The sequence below is a fragment of the Metopolophium dirhodum genome, chromosome 1 (genome assembly GCF_019925205.1).
Source record: "Metopolophium dirhodum isolate CAU chromosome 1, ASM1992520v1, whole genome shotgun sequence".
Taxonomy (NCBI): domain Eukaryota; kingdom Metazoa; phylum Arthropoda; class Insecta; order Hemiptera; family Aphididae; genus Metopolophium; species Metopolophium dirhodum.
In genome coordinates this window covers 140,619,034-140,638,254 of record NC_083560.1, presented here as the reverse complement: position 1 = coordinate 140,638,254, position 19,221 = coordinate 140,619,034, and the positions used below count along the sequence as shown (strand labels likewise).

General features: G+C 39.4%; 2 protein-coding genes across 2 annotated transcripts; one reads left to right on the top strand and one right to left on the bottom strand.

Annotated features, from left to right (window-relative positions):
• Positions 1 to 622: 622 nt before the first annotated feature.
• LOC132932858 (uncharacterized) lies at positions 623 to 5,834 on the top strand. The gene is made up of 2 exons (XM_060999210.1): positions 623 to 1,604; positions 2,371 to 5,834. The coding sequence occupies exons 1-2, from the start codon at positions 623 to 625 to the stop codon at positions 5,832 to 5,834; spliced, it is 4,446 nt and encodes a 1,481-aa protein (XP_060855193.1).
• Positions 5,835 to 11,506: 5,672 nt separating this feature from the next.
• LOC132932857 (uncharacterized) lies at positions 11,507 to 13,423 on the bottom strand. Its single transcript, XM_060999209.1, has 2 exons — positions 12,907 to 13,423; positions 11,507 to 12,240 (listed from the first exon to the last, which is right to left on the bottom strand). Exons 1-2 carry the CDS (start codon positions 13,421 to 13,423, stop codon positions 11,507 to 11,509), a joined length of 1,251 nt encoding a protein of 416 aa, XP_060855192.1.
• Between the last annotated feature and the right edge of the window lie 5,798 nt (positions 13,424 to 19,221).

Below are 19,221 nucleotides of genomic sequence, written 5' to 3'. Positions count from 1 at the left end.
CGATCGTTCATTCTACGTCGCGTCGTGGTTACGCATCTTGCGAGAGGTCAGTGACCTAACCCCTGCCCGGCTGTTTACACCAGGGCCGTCATTCCGAAGATATTTCGCCAATCGTCGTGGGATCCCGATGTCCACAAACGGTGACCAGCGGTATCGTTAATATATATATTATATTATTATTGTATTCTTATTTATTTGTATATTGTGCACCTGTGTGCGTCCGTTATTTATTATAATTATTATATGGCATTTGTTTGAAGAGACGTCTTCGGCATTGTCCCTTTATTGTATTTAGTGTGTTGTACTTGTACGTATCAAATAATTATATATATTATATTGTGAAACATTATTTTTGGATCTTTATCACTTGCTCCCACACATCCGCGAGTCGTCAGTAAACTGCTGTTAACGTAAGTGCTGACGGCGCAACATTTTTGGTAGCAGAGCGTGGTTTTCCGACCTTTGTGGGGGTTCGGTAGCGGTGTGCTGGATTTTGGTGGGCTGGTATCCACATAGTGTTTCCTACGGTGCTTATAGGCGACATAATTTATTTTTATTTTTTATTTGTATTTGGATTATATATTCTATTTATATATTTATATTATATTACACTTCGCTCGTAATGACAGACGAGAAAGACATTGAGCGTACTTCGCGCCTGCTCGCGCGTGCTAAAGTAAAGCGTACTACCATTATATCGCAGATTCGAGCTATACATACTATGGCGTTGCGCGTACAATCAGAGCCTGATCTAGCCTCAGAGTTTGCGTTAAACGCGGCTGATTTAGACGCGCTATGGTTTCAATTTCGGACGGATGACGATTCCGTATTAGACCTTTTAGCGGCGTCCGATAAGCTCGCCGACTATTCACCCGACATGATAGCGGAGGTACGCCAACTAATTAACTCGGCTAAAAATATCGCCCAGCGGTTAATCCCGACAGGTGCCGACGCCGTCGACTTGTCGTATCTCCGAGAGGGGACATTAAGTGTCCAGAAATCGCGCGAGGATCCGGTTAAGTCACTCTCCCGCTTACCTGATATACCTCTACCCTCGTTCGAGGGTGATTACCGATCGTGGCCCAATTTTCGCGATAGATTTTCCGCGCTTGTCCATAAGCGATCTAATTTATCAAACATCGATAAGATGTACTATCTAATAGGTTGTCTAAAAGGTGCCGCAGCCGACGCTGTCCGAGGCATACCGGTGTCGGCGGACAATTACGAGTTAGTAATGAGCACCTTATCTGACAAATTTAATCGACCGCGTTTGGTCGCCACGTCACTCGTCGACAAGCTACTGCAATCGTCGGCCATGACACAAGAGTCGCTTAACGACTTGAACACATTTGTAGGCACGTTCAGTGAATCCATCTCATTATTAGACGCGCTAAAAATACCAGACTCTGGGTCTTTTATTTTATTTTCTATAGCGTTTCGACGTTTACCAGTTTCTACCCGCAAATTATTTGAAGCGAATAGTACAGTCGATTACCCGTCGATAGGACAATTATTAGACTTTCTCCGGTCCCGAGTGGCCATTCTCGAAGTTGTGGGCGAATCCCACAAAAGTAGTACTAATAATGCGCCGTCAAAGTCGACAGGTCAGTTCCGAAAGGGGGGAGATTACGCAGGGAAGCCTCGGTTGACGTCTTTAGTCACGTCCAAGTCAAATAGTACGTGCCCATGTTGTGCGGGTACGCACGCACTAACATCGTGTGCGCGGTTTAAAAATTGGGGGTCCCGACGAGCGCGCTCGATGGACGCGCGATAAAAAATTATGCTTTAATTGCTTTAGTGACGAGCACTGGGCTCCCAAATGTAATGCTAAATCGAGTTGTCAGAACTGCACGCGTAAACACCACTCGCTTCTTCATCATAGTATATCGTCCAGTAGAGATCACGATGTTCGAAACGAGTCACCGGCTGCCGAGGCGTCGTTATGCGCGTCCTTGCCGCGTCCCCCTCCACACCAGGCGTCGTCTATAATTTTAGGTACCGCGCTAGTGCATATGCGCGATCGTTCCGGGTCGTGGCAAACAATGCGCGCATTAATTGATTGCGCGTCGCAGATAAGCGCCGTTACGAGTGCGTGTGCCGATCGGTTAGGCCTTAAGCGTTCCCGTTGGACTGCCCCGATAAGCGGTTTATCCGGAGTTCCCGTAGTAAATGTCCAAGGTCGCGTTGAATGTAACGTACAGCCGCGGTTTGCGTCCGAACCTGTGCTTTCCATAAATGCGTGGGTGTTGCCCGACATAACGAGTGACTTGCCTCGAACAACGCTACACTCGAGCATTAAAGAGAGGTACTCTAACCTCGCGCTCGCCGACCCGTCATTCGATATCACTTCACCTATTGACATATTATTAGGCGGCGACGTATATGCGTCAATAATGGACGGTCGAAAATTTTCGGTGGACAAAGCTTTACCTACGGCGTTTAGTTCGGTCTTTGGTTGGATCTTAATCGGTCCAGTGGACGCCCGAGAGGCTCACCCGTATCAATCGGTGCCGGTCGCTATGACTGTTTCCATTGAAGGGTTAATGGAACGGTTCTGGCAGGTTGAGGAGCCAGCGGCTGCGCCCGCGACGTTCACGGACGAGGGGCGTTGTGAAAAATTATTTTGTGAACAATCTATACGTTTGCCGTGTGGCCGTTTTTCGGTACCGTTGCCCTTTCGTGCTCCGCCGTCAGCTGATACATTTGTCGGGTCCCGCGAACTCGCGGTGCGCCGTTTTGACGCACTCGAACGTAAATTGGCTACAAGCCCTCAATTAAAATCTTTATATGTCCAATTCATGTCGGAATACATTTCGCTAGGTCATATGTCCGTCGCAACGTCCCCGGGACGTTATTTTATTCCGCACCATGCGGTGTACCGTCCGGCGATCGACGAAAATAAAATACGCGTTGTATTCGACGCTTCCGCGCAAAGTAGTCGCGGACCGTCATTGAATAATTGTTTGTTTACCGGTCCTAAATTACAACAGGACATAGTCGACATTTTGACTAGATTTCGGGTCCCCAAGTACGTTTTTACGACCGACATCTGCAAAATGTATAGACAAATATTAATTTTACCGGAATATCGTCAATTCCAACATATTTTATGGCGACCGTCGCCACACGACGCACTTGTAGAATATGAGCTAAATACCGTCACGTACGGCGTTAATTGCGCGCCTTATCTCGCTCTACGCGTGTTACAAACTATCGCATCCGATGATTGCGATAATTTCGAGTTTGTGGGTAATGCGTTGACACGTCAAACCTATGTCGACGACATTTGCGACGGGGCAGATACAATTTCGAACGTATTAAAATTGCAGTCCGATTTAATCTCTGTTATGAACAAATCGGGATTAGAACTGAAAAAGTGGGCGTCAAATACGCCACGCGTTTTAGACGCGGTATCAGCCGCAGATCGCGTGTGTGCGCCTATGCCATTCGAATCGGTCGACGGCTACGGTACCAAGGTGCTCGGCTTACAATGGCATCCCGAGGGGGATTTTTTCTGTTGCGCGTTAAGTCTCGACTCAGCACCCGTATGCACTAAACGTGGCATTCTTTCTTTAGTAGCGCGTATATTCGACCCGCTAGGTGTGTTCGCTCCCGCGGTATTTTTAGCTAAGTCTATAATGCAGCGTACCTGGCAACTTGGCATGACTTGGGATGAGCCTTTACCAAACAATATTCACGACGAATGGATCGCGTTCGTCTCCGACTTACCGTCGTTATTAAATATTCGGGTTCCGCGTCATTTGAACTCGAGTCGCGGCGCGCCGTGCTATTTAATTGGATTTTGTGACGCCTCGCAACTCGGCTACGCGGCGGTCGTGTATGTGCGCATGGCTGACGTCGATGTTAACGCGTCCGTATTTTTAATTGGTACAAAAACTAAATTAGCGCCCATAAAATCATTAACCATCCCCCGATTAGAATTAAACGCCGCGTTGTTATTGGCTCGATGGTTAAGTCGCGTCCGCGACATTTTGGCCCCGCAACTTAATATTGTCGGTATAAATGCGTGGTCAGATTCCACGATAGTGTTATCATGGTTAAGTGCCCCACACGAAGCATTTAAAATTTATGTGTCGAATCGAGTGCACCAAGTTCGCAATTTACTGCCGGATTGTCGATGGCGGCATGTTGACTCGGTCAATAACCCCGCCGACTGCGCGTCGCGTGGCATCATGCCGGCTGCTCTAGCGCAGCACAAATTGTATTGGCACGGCCCACAACTAGCGTACGGCGACCCATCGGAATGGGATGATGCTCGTTCGCCGCTACCGTTATGTGACCTGCCCGAACTTCGTCCAGTGTCCTGCGCCGCCCGTGTTGACGAAATTAAAGTCGAATGGTTTAATCGTTTTTCTAGTTACGACCGTATGTTACGAGTAGTGGCGTATATGCGCCGGTTTATTGCCGCCGGTATTCGTCGAGTACGTCGACAACCGGACCACATCGCGCCCGCATATTTGCAAAAGTCGGAACTAGATAACGCCGCTCGTATATTAGAGGCTGAGTCACAGCGCGTACATTTCGCCGTGCTGTTACATGAATTGTCGACAGGTAAACATGTTTCGTCCAAGCCGCTTGCTCGTTTAGCACCCTTTATAGACCCGGACGGTGTCATCCGCGTTGGCGGACGCCTGCGGCATTCATTATTAACTTATGATTGCAAGCATCCGATTTTGTTGGCCAAGCGTTCGTATTACGCATATTTATTGTGCCATCGTTGGCACCTGGTGACTTGTCATGCGGGCCCGCGAGTTCTTACCGCGCTTATTTCACGTCGATTTTGGATCATATCGCTTCGATCGGTGTTGCATAGTATTATTACAAACTGTTCGGTTTGTGTGCGGTTTGATGCTAAACGCGTACAGCCGTTAATGGCAGACTTGCCCGACACTCGTGTCCAACAGCGACGACCCTTCGAACGTGTAGGCGTTGATTATGCGGGCCCCCTACAAATGCGCGAAACTAGACTACGCAGATCCCGCATTTTCAAAATTTATATTGCGGTTTTTATTTGTTTCACTACGAAAGCTGTCCACCTCGAAGTGGTGACCGACCTGTCGACCGACGCCTTTCTAGCTGCGTTCGATCGTTTTATTGCCCGTCGAGGTTTACCAAGCGACGTGTTCTCGGACTGCGGCACTAATTTCGTCGGGGCTGATAAGAAATTACGCGCGCTTATCCACAGCCCGGAGGGCCGGGCCGCTATCGCCAATTCGCGTGCTATCTGCGAGTGGCACTTCAATCCGCCTAGCGCCCCCCATTTCGGAGGCTTATGGGAAGCGGCGGTGCGATCGACGAAACGCCTTTTAATACGAGTCATAGGGACACACATCTTCACGTACGAAGAGTTTACGACCATATTAGCGCGCGTAGAGGCCGTTTTAAACTCGCGTCCGCTCACGCCCGCCTCGACGGATCCGCATGATCTCGAGTGTTTGACGCCTAGTCATTTTTTAATAGGTCAACCGCTTCTTACCGTTCCGCCTAGATCGGGTCCAGAGCCCGCCCGTAGTTTAACCGATCGGTGGAAGTTGAGGGATCAGTGCCATCAGTCTTTTTGGCGCCGTTGGTCCTCTGAGTATCTGACTACGCTACAGGAGAGGTCCAAGTGGACCAAGGGTGTCCCCAATGTGAAGGTGGACGATATGGTCGTGGTAGTAGACAACCAAAGCCCCCCCCTAAGGTGGCGACTCGGTCGTATAGTAGAGTTGTTTCCAGGTACTGATGGTCATGTCCGTGTCGCTCGAGTTATAACGCAAGCAGGTAGCGTCGTACGACCAGTGGTTAAACTCGTGCTGTTACCCACCAAGTAATGTTCTTCTTGTCGCGTTAGGTACAGGGACCTTGTGGGTACCATGCGTGCCGACGTTTCAGCACATTGCTTCAGCTCACCCGTTTAATTTTTTATGTTACGCGCGATTACCAAAGATGTTGTCAATCGCTTAGTGTTGGGCAAATGCTCAATGACCCATTGGTAGATATATAAAACAAAAAAAAAACATTTTTTTTTTGATTATTAATTATTTTTTATTTATATTATACTTTGTATTTTTTCTATTTATTATACATATATGTACATTGTACATATATTGTTACCTAATATTTTGTTTTATATTTTATATCATATGTATTTCTCCTGGTCTTATGTTCATTATTATAATAACTATATGTTCACCATATGTGATGAATTTTTTTTGTATTAACGATAACCGCCGTCACGAAGATCGGATTCAATGTTGGGATATGCACCACGGTTCCTGCGCTGTCGACTACTGTTACTCCACGATATGTGAGGCCAGGCCTCCCATAGGGGGAGGATGTTCGAACTTGAGCCTTTTCGTGCCTATTACGAACAGTGTGTCCGTTTGACACTTGTTGTCACCCCGCTGACGTTCCGACGCCGAAGTGCGCTTGCGCGAACTTTTGGCGATCGGCTTCGCTGACCACCGGTTGTCCGCGGCCCGGCCGTCGCTGTCTTTTTCCTGCGGTCGGACCGTTCGTTCCGTTCCGACTTGTGCACGTTTTGTTCGGGTGTGCCGACCACAAAACCTCGTGGTTGAGTCTTTTCGTGTGCGTACCCTTCTGTGCCGCCCGTAAAACGTGTCGTGTTCTTCGCACGCGTGTTGCCATCTTTCGCACCGCCGTCCGGTATTGGTCGCCGTGCCCGTGGTCGTTAATCATTTTAACATAATTATTATTATATACCTGCGCCGATCGTTCATTCTACGTCGCGTCGTGGTTACGCATCTTGCGAGAGGTCAGTGACCTAACCCCTGCCCGGCTGTTTACACCAGGGCCGTCATTCCGAAGATATTTCGCCAATCGTCGTGGGATCCCGATGTCCACAAACGGTGACCAGCGGTATCGTTAATATATATATTATATTATTATTGTATTCTTATTTATTTGTATATTGTGCACCTGTGTGCGTCCGTTATTTATTATAATTATTATATGGCATTTGTTTGAAGAGACGTCTTCGGCATTGTCCCTTTATTGTATTTAGTGTGTTGTACTTGTACGTATCAAATAATTATATATATTATATTGTGAAACATTATTTTTGGATCTTTATCACTTGCTCCCACACATCCGCGAGTCGTCAGTAAACTGCTGTTAACGTAAGTGCTGACGGCGCAACAATTACATATCAATAAAACGCATAGGTATATTTATTCATATAAATATGATATAACCATACACATACAAACTATAATATAGTATTACACACCATACAGTACTCATCAGTTTTCATTCTGAACTTATATAATAATATTTACAACACACACAAGCTTAACATATATATTATATACCTTATTGTGGAGGTTCCGCCGCGATCATACATACACGCATGCATGCATAGATACATACTTTCATATCACATCACACACACACACACGATCCCAGTATTCCATATAGTATACAAACAAGCCGCCCAGTCCTTTATTCATTCAATTACATATGAACGCTCATAAACACACACATACATACAAAAATATTATATATAATCAAATTCGAATAACATCTCGCAAAGCATACGTTATACATGAGAATAAATCACAAACACACACACACGCACAGACATAAACTTGTTAAAATATTTATTTTCAAAATATACACGTCGGAATATAGGTACATTTGCTTGCATTCACACATTCCTCTCCCCGACAACATACAGAAATATTTATAATATATATAATATATATGTATATATGGTCAATCGTTTAATCGTTTACAGATGATGATGAGTTTCATTCACACATTTCTCTAGCACAACACGCATACACTCATATACCCATAGGATAATTCATGCATATTTAGATACTTAGATAGTCGCATATTATATACCCCACCCCGCCCGTACCTCGGTAACGTTGATCGGGGTAGATAACCCCCTTTGGCCTCACCCCAACACATCATCAAACCACCCACCCATTAGACGCTCACCGCGCAGCTGACGCCACCTACGTGGCGCGCTCTGTCCGTCACGCGGACGGACTCATCGGCCGACGTCCGCTCGACCCGTATATCACCGACGGTGGCGCCATCTATCCGATAATCGGATGGACGCGGTTTTTCGAATTTTATCATATTATATTTCAATATTACCATGTTAAAACATTGCCCCCACCACTTATGCTGTACGCCACGAACAGATTAAGTTTAAATAATTGTTGGCAACCCCCCGCTCCACCTCCTACCTATACCTACGTCATGACCACCCCGCCCCACCCATACATCGGTAACGTGGGTCATTTTATCATATATATATATATATACAATACATACATATATATATATATATACAATACATACATATATATATATATACAATACATACATATATATATATACATACATACATACATACATGCCTATGCGTTATACTTACATATCAATAAAATGCATCGTTAGCATACGATACATAGGTATATTTATACATATAAATATGATATAACCATACACATACAAACTATAATATACTATCAAACACCATACAGTACTCATCAGTTTTCATTCTGAACTTATATAATAATATTTACAACACACACAAGCTTAACATATATATTATATACCTTATTGTGGAGGTTCCACCGCTATCACGGGCGTCCTCCAACGTTCGCACGAGTAAGTCAGTTCTCGAGCGAAGCTTATTTAAAGAAAAAGATTGACTGTTGTACAAAGCGCGTTTATTAGAAAACAATGTTATTTAGGAAGTACAAATGCGTTGATCGATGATCAGGGTGAACGATTGGTCACGTGGGTTTCGCGGTGTGAGAGGTGGTGTTCGTAAACGGCAAAAGATGGCGTCGGTACGGAGAGCGGACGGCTTACGTATCGGTTGACGTTTACGAAAAAACAGGACGAGTGGGCGCGAAAACAATGTGACCAACCGTTTTACAGTCTCGTCGACGACGGGAGGAGGTCATGTAGCGACGGTTCGCCACATTACTCCCCCTCAACGAAGGAGAAAATACTGTAGGAATTTTCGTTGTCGGGTGGCTGTCAATGGACTGCATGGCGTAAGAGTGATCCATGACCGGGTCGTCGCGTAGGACGAAAGCTGGTTTGAGCCGATCTATGGACACCCACGAATTCGATTTCCCAACTGCAGCCTGAAGTCTTTCTCCCGTCGGTCCAGTACAGCGTAGGGCCCCTCGTAGCGTGGCTGTAAGGGGGCACGTTGCGCGTCGACGCGGATAAAGACGTGGCTAACGGTGTTGAGCTGCGTGGGTACAAAGATGCGACGGGTCGGGTCGTGGTTGGATCCCGGCGACGGCCGAAGTTCAGCCATGGATGTCTTAAGTGCCGCGACGAATTCCGGAGACCTTACCTCCGCGGGCGCGGCGTGAAAAAGCTCGCCGGGGAGCCGTAGAGCCGTCCCGTAAACCATTTCGGCAGGTGTAGAGCCGGTTAGGTTAGTCTGGCTTGATGGTGTTGCGAAGTGCCAGGAGGACGATGGGCAGACGTTGGGACCATTGTGGCGATTCTTGCGTGGTAAGCGCCGCCTTGAGTGTCCTGTGTAAACGTTCCACTAACCCGTTAGCCTGCGCATGATACGGTGAGGTGCGGACGTGTTAAATCCCGAAGGTAGAATGGAGCGCGCGCATCAAATCGGACTCGAACTGCCGCCCTTGGTCCGTGGTGATGATGTCTGGCACTCCGATGCGCGTGACCCATTTGGCGTAGATGCGACGGTGTGCGCACACATGTTGTCAACGGGCCAGGCCTCGGGCCAACGAGTGAATCGGCCGACGCAGGTGAGTAGGTACTTGGCGTTCTCCGACATGGGTAGCGGGCCGACGAGGTCCAGGTGTATGTGACCGAAACGTCGGTCTGGTGCCGCGAAGGTTGCGAGTGGTGTCGAAGTGTGCCTGTGGACCTTTGTTTTTTGGCATTGTTCGCACGTTTTGACCCACCGCCGTATCTCCCGGTTCATTTCGGGCCAAACAAAACGTTGCGCGATTATCGCGGTTGTGGCCGCGCCGCCGCCGTGCGCCTGACGATGTAAGGTGTTGAAAACGGCGCGTCGACGTCGCAGCGGGACGAACAGCCTCGACCGATTGTAAGCTATGTCGAAGTAGACCGGCCCGTTTGCTGTCTGCCGTGCGTCCAATTCAAGAGACGACTCCGTCCTGCCGGCGAGGATGTTCTGTAGCTCGGTATCACTAGCCTGGTCCGTTGCCCATTGCTCCAGATCGGGGAGCCCGTCGTCGCACGCCGCTAACTCCAGTCGGGAATAACGTTGAGCTCACCGCTGACATGCTCGATCTCGTGAAAATACTGAGACAAAAAAGCAACATGTCGGGCCTGACGGTCGATCAGCTTCTCGGCCCTCTGCGAGAACATGAACAGAAGGGGGCGGTGGTCGGTGCGGAGTGTAACGCGTCTGCCCTCAATAGCATGTACGAAATGACGGCTAAAATATAGCCCCTGATATTTGTCTGATAAAATACTGTCGGCTAAAATACGGTCGGCAGTAATATTTGTCGGATGAAATACTGTCGGCTGAAATATTTGTCGGCTAAAATACGGTTCTGCCTATATAAGAGAAAAGTTCAATGAGGAATTGTTTTCATTGGAGTACATATCCAGCAAGGAGCAGATTGCGGACATTATGACAAAACCAACTCCACGAACGCGGTTCAATGAGCTAAGGGAGATGTTAGGAGTTATAAATATTGATGTATAAGGGTATATTGTTTAAGGGAAAGTGTTGGAATTATAAACAAAACACCCTATATAATGTAGTGTATAAGTAATATATTCATACTGTAGTTCATCAGACGCTGACTATACATTTTTATAGACTACAGCATATATGTCCTGCGTAGTGTAGCCGGGTATACATAGTTAGTCGTTGATTTATATTACGCCTCGTAACACTATTGTACATCGTATCATTATACTTATTATTATATTATATATATCCGATTATCAGTGCCGGCGTTAGGATTCGCGAGGCCCCGGGCAAAATATGCTAACTGCTAGGTACAAACTACTATAATATAATATATAATGTCACTTACCAAATCTGTACGCTAGACTATCGATATGGTCATATGGTTGTAATTAAGTACTTTTTTATACATAAAGCATATATTATATTTTTTCACGTGTTTTACCTTAAAAAATAAAAACAACTAGTAAATCATTTTTAAAAATTTTATTTTTTAAAAATACGTATAGTTATAAAATACAAAATTTTATTTTCTCAAATTTATAGTATTAAAATGTTTTTTTTCTTGCTTTTTGTGATGCGAATATATCAATTATATCGTTGTAATCGAGGGACTCTGCTATTTTATTTTCAATAGATATCAATGCCAGTTTTGAAAGTTTATCTTGCGAAATTGTATTTCGTAAATAATTTTTTATAATCTTCAACTTTGAAAAACTTCTTTCAGCTGTGGCTGATGTCACAGGTATTGTTAATATAATTCTTAATGCAATATAAGTATTTGGAAAAGAACCCATCATTTTTTTAAGTAATGACAAAATCTGTTTTACTGTCATCAATAATGTTTCTTAGAATTGTTAATTCTTCGTACAACTCAATACTATCAATATCCTTTGAATCACCATCAGAAAGAATATTTTGCAGATCTTTGCAATTTTTCATCAAATCTTCATTATTCATATTTTTTAATTGTCCAATTTCATACAAGAAGCCAAAATTATTATTGAATGTATTAAATTGGAGAAATCGTTCATTCATTGAATTTAGTGCTTGATCAATTACTGTATTAAAAAAGTCATATTTGAATTTAAGTTCAGCATCTTCAATTGAATTGTCAGGCCCTTCGTAGCTAAAATGTGACTTTTTGACTCTTTTACGGGTTTTTTTAAATTCTTTATTGATATCGAGGTCCTCTGAAATTTTGTTAGCTGTTATTTTTGCAGAATAAAATCCTGAATTACGATATTTTTCAAAGAATTGTATTAGTCCTTTTAACAAACTAATAGATACTTCCAGATGCATATTTATACTTTGCAAACTCTTACTAACAACATTTACTTCCACCAGAATTTCATACCAGATCACTAAACTTATCACAAATTCATAGCTATTTAGTTCATTAATAACCAAAGAATGGGCTTCACTTTTTGTTTTTGGATCATTCGTTGTATTTGACACTTCTTCCAAAGCTTCAATTACACTAGGTAATTGAAAACGTAGAGCTTTTACACTATTTACTCTACACTCCCAACGAGTTTCTGATAGTGGTTTCAAAGTATATAGATCACAATATTTTTTTTAAATATCCCAGCGGCCAGTGGATGACGAAAATAAACAATAAATTCTCTGAACTACACCAAAAAATGAGATAGCTTTAGTTGAACTTTTTGACAAATCTCCAAGTAGTAAGTTTAAATTATGTGCAGCGCATGGGGTAAAAAATGCTCTGGTATTTAAAGTTTTAATTCTTGCTTGTACGCCTTTATATTGGCCCTTCATGTTGGCGCCGTTAGCGTAGCACTACCCTCGGCAGTTATTTATATCAATGTTGTTGTTTTTCAATTTTTCTAATAGAACATTTGTTAAATTTAATCCTGTAGTAGATTCAACATTAATGAACTCCATAAACATTTCTTTAATTATTGGATCACTATGCTCATTATCGATATCCATACCCACAACTTGTTCGAAATAGTTTGCAGCAAAAACAAAAAACAGCATCCTTACTGATTGAATAAACAAGCCACACACGATTAATTATTTCTCCGTTAGACATAACACATAATAGCTTACGTTAAACTTTCTATTGAGCTCATTCTTTGGAAATTCAAAATCAAACACTTTTTTGGGGCCACATTTAATAATTTCTGTTCGTATATTTTGACTAATATTTACAGGCCAACAGCCGATATCGTCAAACTCACTAAACATATTTTTTTCATCGTCTTTTATTATGTTAGATTCATCAAAAATATCAGAAACAGATTCTTGGATTTCCATGTCTGATTGTATCCTTTCTTTATTTTCTGTAGTCAGTTTATCAGATTCCATACTATTATCTGAATTAATATTTTGAATTTCCTTTTCCCCATATTTATTTTCAATTAATTGTTCATCGTCTATTATTATGTGGTCAGATTCATCACAAATATCAGATACAATTGCTTGGATTTCCATATCTGACTGTGTCCCTAATTTATTTTCATTAATCAGTTTATCAGATTCCATACTATTATCTGAATTATTATTTTGAATTTCCTTTTCCCCATCATTATTTTCAATTGTATTTTCTGCATTCGGTAATATGGTTGTTTCTCTAAGAAATTTATCAAAGGCACCGTGTTGTTTTAACAAATATTGTTTTTTTTTATCTTGTTTTAATCTTTTTTGATGACCAGATGGATGTTTTCGAAAATTATCACGTTTACGACGCGTTGACATGGCGAATGATGATTGAAAATTATGAATCTGATGAAATAAAGGGAAAGAGTTATGCTACAAAAAATTGAATGATAAATATATACTTAAACGCTAAACAGTAACCTATAGTATGATAGTATAAATACCTACATGGCTACATTTCAAATCTTATATCTCATAAGTTATAACTAGGGCCTTCAATATTATGCACTAAAAACTTTTTAAACTATTAAAAAAAAAACATACAAAATATGCATATAAATCCTGGCCTTAGTTATATCTTATTAGCACAAGAATAATATTAATATAATTTAGTTTATTTTGGGTATGAACACTATGAACAATATGAACTATGTTTATAATGTAGCCCATGTAGTGACACGATATGTGAATAGGTATGCGATTTAAACGTGAAACACGCGCTAGTGTGTAAACATAGAGAGCCGAGAGCCCATGTTAATAAATTTCCAAGATAAAAATCATATTATTAAATATTATAATTAAATTACACTATTATAAATATTATTTTAAAACATGGGTACGCCCGCCATACGCACATATTGTCATCGAATGCACAATCGAAATTTCTATTCCAACAAAACAACAAAAAGTACTAAAATGAGATTAATTAACCACTGTCAACAGAAAAACGGCCTTGACTTTTTCATTTATACGTATAAAAACATGCGTACCTATTGTAGTAAACCACCGTGTCCACAGAAAAACGGCGTTCCAAAGTCCAGGCGGCTAGATCAACATCACGCCACCTGAATAGGCCACTAATGCCGACACCTCATTGGATGGTGCCGATCAACTACGCATCACGCCATTCCTATGACGTCAATAATCTTCCTTCTCTCCTGGCATGTCTCATATAAATAGGGGCCCTGTTTCACAAAGTCCTTAGAAGTAGTTATCCCAGCTTTCAGTACTTGTGGGTCGCGGACTAGTATCAGCCGCATCGCCGCCCACGCTAAAAGTACTTAATTCCCAGTCATAGTGTATAACATAATTACTCTCCGGTAGTATTAACATTCTACCGACAAATTTCTAAGTAATAAATTAAATATATAAAATTACGTAATAAACAAGTGTTTCATAAAATTATAATTGTGTTACAATATTATTATATCCAAAACTCATCTACCGTCTTCCGATCCAGAGTACCGACGTGTACGTGCCTTCGTCGTAAAAGAAGTGTGCAGTAACCAATCGGGTGAGAGCGACGGGTTACTACACTATGTAGGTTTTTGGTGCAAATATTAATTATGAGTATGATAATTAACTACACTTTCAACTTACCAGGTCTGAACATTAGTTATGGTATATTGGCACACATTCACGTGACGGCAGGCGGCAAAGAAAACAATTAAATGAACCTAATAAGTTTTATATATTATAAAACGTGGCTTATTCCTGGTCCCCTCCGTCAAACACGGATAAGATTATAATATTATTATACAATTTTGCGAATAAAACGGTCAACTGGTGAACTGGAGACAGTTTCTTTGAACCGACGGTCGGCGATTATCGTAATGGCGCAATAGCCAATAGGTAGGTACATTCAATTCAAAATCCACGAAGTCAAAATAACTATTTATACATTATGAACCGTTCGATAATGATTAAGATATAATAAATAGTAAATACCAAATATTTTTCAATTCAGATAAAAATATTCTCATGAATTCTTATTTTTAATAAATTCTTATTTATTATCACAAAGTGTGGCCGTTTTGGTCACACAAAACCAAGATATGAATAAAAAAAATGCTGCCGGTATATACCCTGCGAGACCCTCATAGAAGCGCGAGGCCCCGGGCAAGGGCCCTGCTCGCCCGCCCGTCGCGCCGGCACTGCCGATTATATTATTATTTACCTTTTAACTTCTGTATATCTGTGTACTTCAACAATAATCAAAGTCAAATTGCTCATAAGTCAAATAAATCTCGAGTGAAAATAGATGCACTACTTAGGTCAAGCTATGAAGTTAAAGTAAACATTACCCCAAAAAAAGTAATTGATGCATGAATATTTGGATGCATATTTGGATGTGGAACTTGTTACGGTGAATGGCCGTCCTTATAGTATATTGAACGATAGTGGGTTTAAGAAAATACTTAATCCAATGTTAAGCGGATTTAAAAACAAAATAGTTCTGAATTCAACTTCTATCAGGTAAAAAAAAAAATTCTTAAATATAATATTATAAGCAGTTTCAAATTTTGATGCATAATTAATTGCCTTACAATTTGAAATATCTACCTAACTTTGTATATACCTAATATTATATAATATGTATTTATTACATAACTCATTATTATCATTGGTCTTAGTTGTGCACACCCTGCAAAAAATTCTACAAAGATAAAATATATTATTAATTGCAGATGAAATGTATAACATTCAACAATAAAACATATAATATTTTAAACATTTAAACAATATATTTTTGATAGTTTAGCTTTTATTAAGCCAAGGATATTCCTCCTACTAAAATTACTCTGCCAACCCCATGATTAAATTCTGCTCATACCTATATTAAATATAAACATAATATATAGGTGGCAGTAACTGCATTTTTCATTGTGTATGACAATAATATATTTGATTAAATATATACAATATTATTTATCTTTATTAATTTTAATAGGTGCATATATAATATTATATAGATAGTTAGTTGCTTAATAAATATAGATATTATGTAAGTTGAATATATTATTATTATTATTTTTCTAAATGTAATTATTGTGTACATTATATTGAGCTAATCTTATAGGTAACCATAATAATATCATACTTTTGCCTAAAAATAATTTATTTTCATTGTAACTTCTTAATATATATATATTTTTTAAAGGTATGCGATGTGTTGCTCATACACTCCAGTTGGCTGTTTTTGATACTTTAAAAGATTCAAACATTACAAATATATTAACTAAAGTAAAAGCTTTGGTTCGCAAGTTGAGAAATCAAACTTACATATATATAATAAAAAAAGAAGGATTAAAAATGCCAATTCTTGATTGCAATACACGTTGGCATTCAACATTTGATATGCTGGATAGAACAATTAGTCTTAAAAGTTTTATACAAAACATGTCAGGAAATGACTTAAAATTAAAAAAATATTCTTTAAGTAACTTTGAATGGAAGCAAATAGAAACAATTTCTGAAGTACTTTTACCAGCTAAAATTTGCTTGGTGTACCAAAAAATTACAAAGCGAACAACTAACACTAAGTGATTTCTATGGTGCATAGATAACTTGCAAAATCCAAATCCAAAAAATGACAAATTCTTACGCCAAAAAGTTCATAAGTAGTATGAGTATTAGAGAAATGCACATAATGAATAATAATGCATTTATTTCTGCAATATTTATGGACCTACGTTATAAAATAACTTTAACTGAAGAACAGTCTATGGCAGCAATAAACCATTTAATCAACATATGGATCCATATGAAAATTTTAGAAAAATAACATGAAGAATTAACAATGGATGACAAGAATGTTGATAATTTGTCTGAATCTGAAAAGTCCTGTAATTCAAAATGTGGAGATGAAATTTTATGAATTTTTGAAATCTAACTTTTCGAATGAATCATCTGATCAAAACGATTTGAGTAACTCCCAAAAATCTACTATTTCAACACGAATAGAAACTCTTTTAAAATCTTCCCATATCGATCAAAACAGAATCGGCAACAAAACTAACATTCTAAAATTTTGGAAATCCATGGAATCAACTCACCCTGAGCTACATGAATTAGCAAAAGTTGTTTATTCCGTGCCCGGGACGCAGGTCAGTGTGGAAAGACTATTTTCTGGTCTGAAATTCATTTTGTCACCTTACAGAACTAACATTAGTTCAAGTAATTTGGAGGACCAATTACTTGTACGGACCAATAGGCTATTTGAAAAAAAAGAGACCGTAAAGTATGAATATATAAAAATTGTTAATACACACAAATAAATATTTATATTATATATTTTTGCAGATTCATGAGTGGAAATCCAATTACTGGACAAAATGTTAATCAAAATCATGATAATTCCAGCCCAGCAATGAAACGTAAAAAAAACAAATGTTATTAACCAATATGATTACTTAATTTATTTTTACTTTTAATTACAGAATTTATTTACAATTATTTCTGTTTTCATTATTTTAATATTTTGTATGTTTTATTAAATGTTTTCTACAATTATTACAGTCACAAATGTTATAATATACCTGCAAATTGTTAATTTTTAGCATATTTACTAGGAAGCATTACATTTACAACAAATAATGTAAGCATTGGGAGAGTGGTCTATACTGGACCACTGACTGATATTTGCATTTATAAAACATGTTAAAATTGTTGTCAGTTATTTTTAATAAGCATGCATAACATGCATAACATTTTTTAGAGTTCTCATATGTCCACTTATCACAAAAACTTTAGTTCAATATTACTTTTTCCATATTTTTGTTAGAAAATTACATTCATAGGTACCTATTATCTATAAATACTAATTAATAATAATAATAATATTTAATGTTCCTACTAAAAATTAGGTGGAACCGGTACCGAAATTATCTGGAACCGGTACCTTTATTTTTTTTCATCAAAGAACCAGAACCGAACCGGAACCGTTATTTCATTTTTTGGAGAACCGGTACCGGAACCGATACCGATAAATTCAAAAGGTTCCAGCCCCTGTTGCTGACGTTATAACGTATATGTATACATGTTATGAGAGCAACAAAAATTACTTTATATTATATAACCTATATTTGTAGAACAAGAGTTTGACTTAAACTCTATCATAGTTATATATTAAGTATATAGTTATGTTTATCTAGTAAACAAGGTTAATCTAATAAATAAAATCACATGTTTGCAGAAACGTACAATAGGGTGGAACGAAAATATTTATTTTGTAATTTAATTTTATAATAGTAAGGAAAACTTGTGTTCTAGTATGTATAATATGTAAAAAAAAAATTGTCAACATAGAGTGTTGTTTTGAGGTGCCGCCGAGCATTTAAAATCTATATATAGAAATAGGAAACGAAAAACCTAAGTATCATTATTTTTATTACTTTACGATATCACCAAATTTATTTTGACCATAGTTAATAGTTTAATAGATTAAATAAGGCAATCAGCATTATTATCATTTGACTTACGATTAGTATCGCACTATTCATCATCGAGTGTGGACGTAAACGACGTTTTACAGTGCTAATATAAAGTTATTAACGCATTTATTCGTTTAATTTTCAATTAATTTCTGAAATGGCTGTTTGTACCAGAATTAAGTCAAAATGTCCAATTTTTGGTGACACTCGTGATCTTAGTAATTTAGTTTTACCTACCTATGAAGATGTAATGAAGTTCTATTTACAAGTAAGAAACCAATTAAAACAAAATAGTAATGGAAAAGATCCAACTGTTAAAATAATTTCTGAAATAGTAGTGACAGATGTAGAAAAAATATGGCAGAAAGCCTCTATTCCAATAGTATCGCACATTCGTGCACTATAACTGTTAATAAATTATCACGATAAGTACAAAAAAATAATTAAATCTATTAAAAACAGGAAAAATACATTAACTTTTAAATCAAATCTAGAAAAATTTCAGAATAATGCAAAAGATACACTATTTGATTTAGCAGCTTGCAAATGTATTGAATTCTATCTTTGCTCTTGTGAAAAATCTCGTAAAGTTCCCATTATCGAACAAATGTTTCTGAAAGACCAAAGATCAATGAGAAATATGGCTATGTCATCGATTGATGTTAAAACAACAAAAAAACTTAA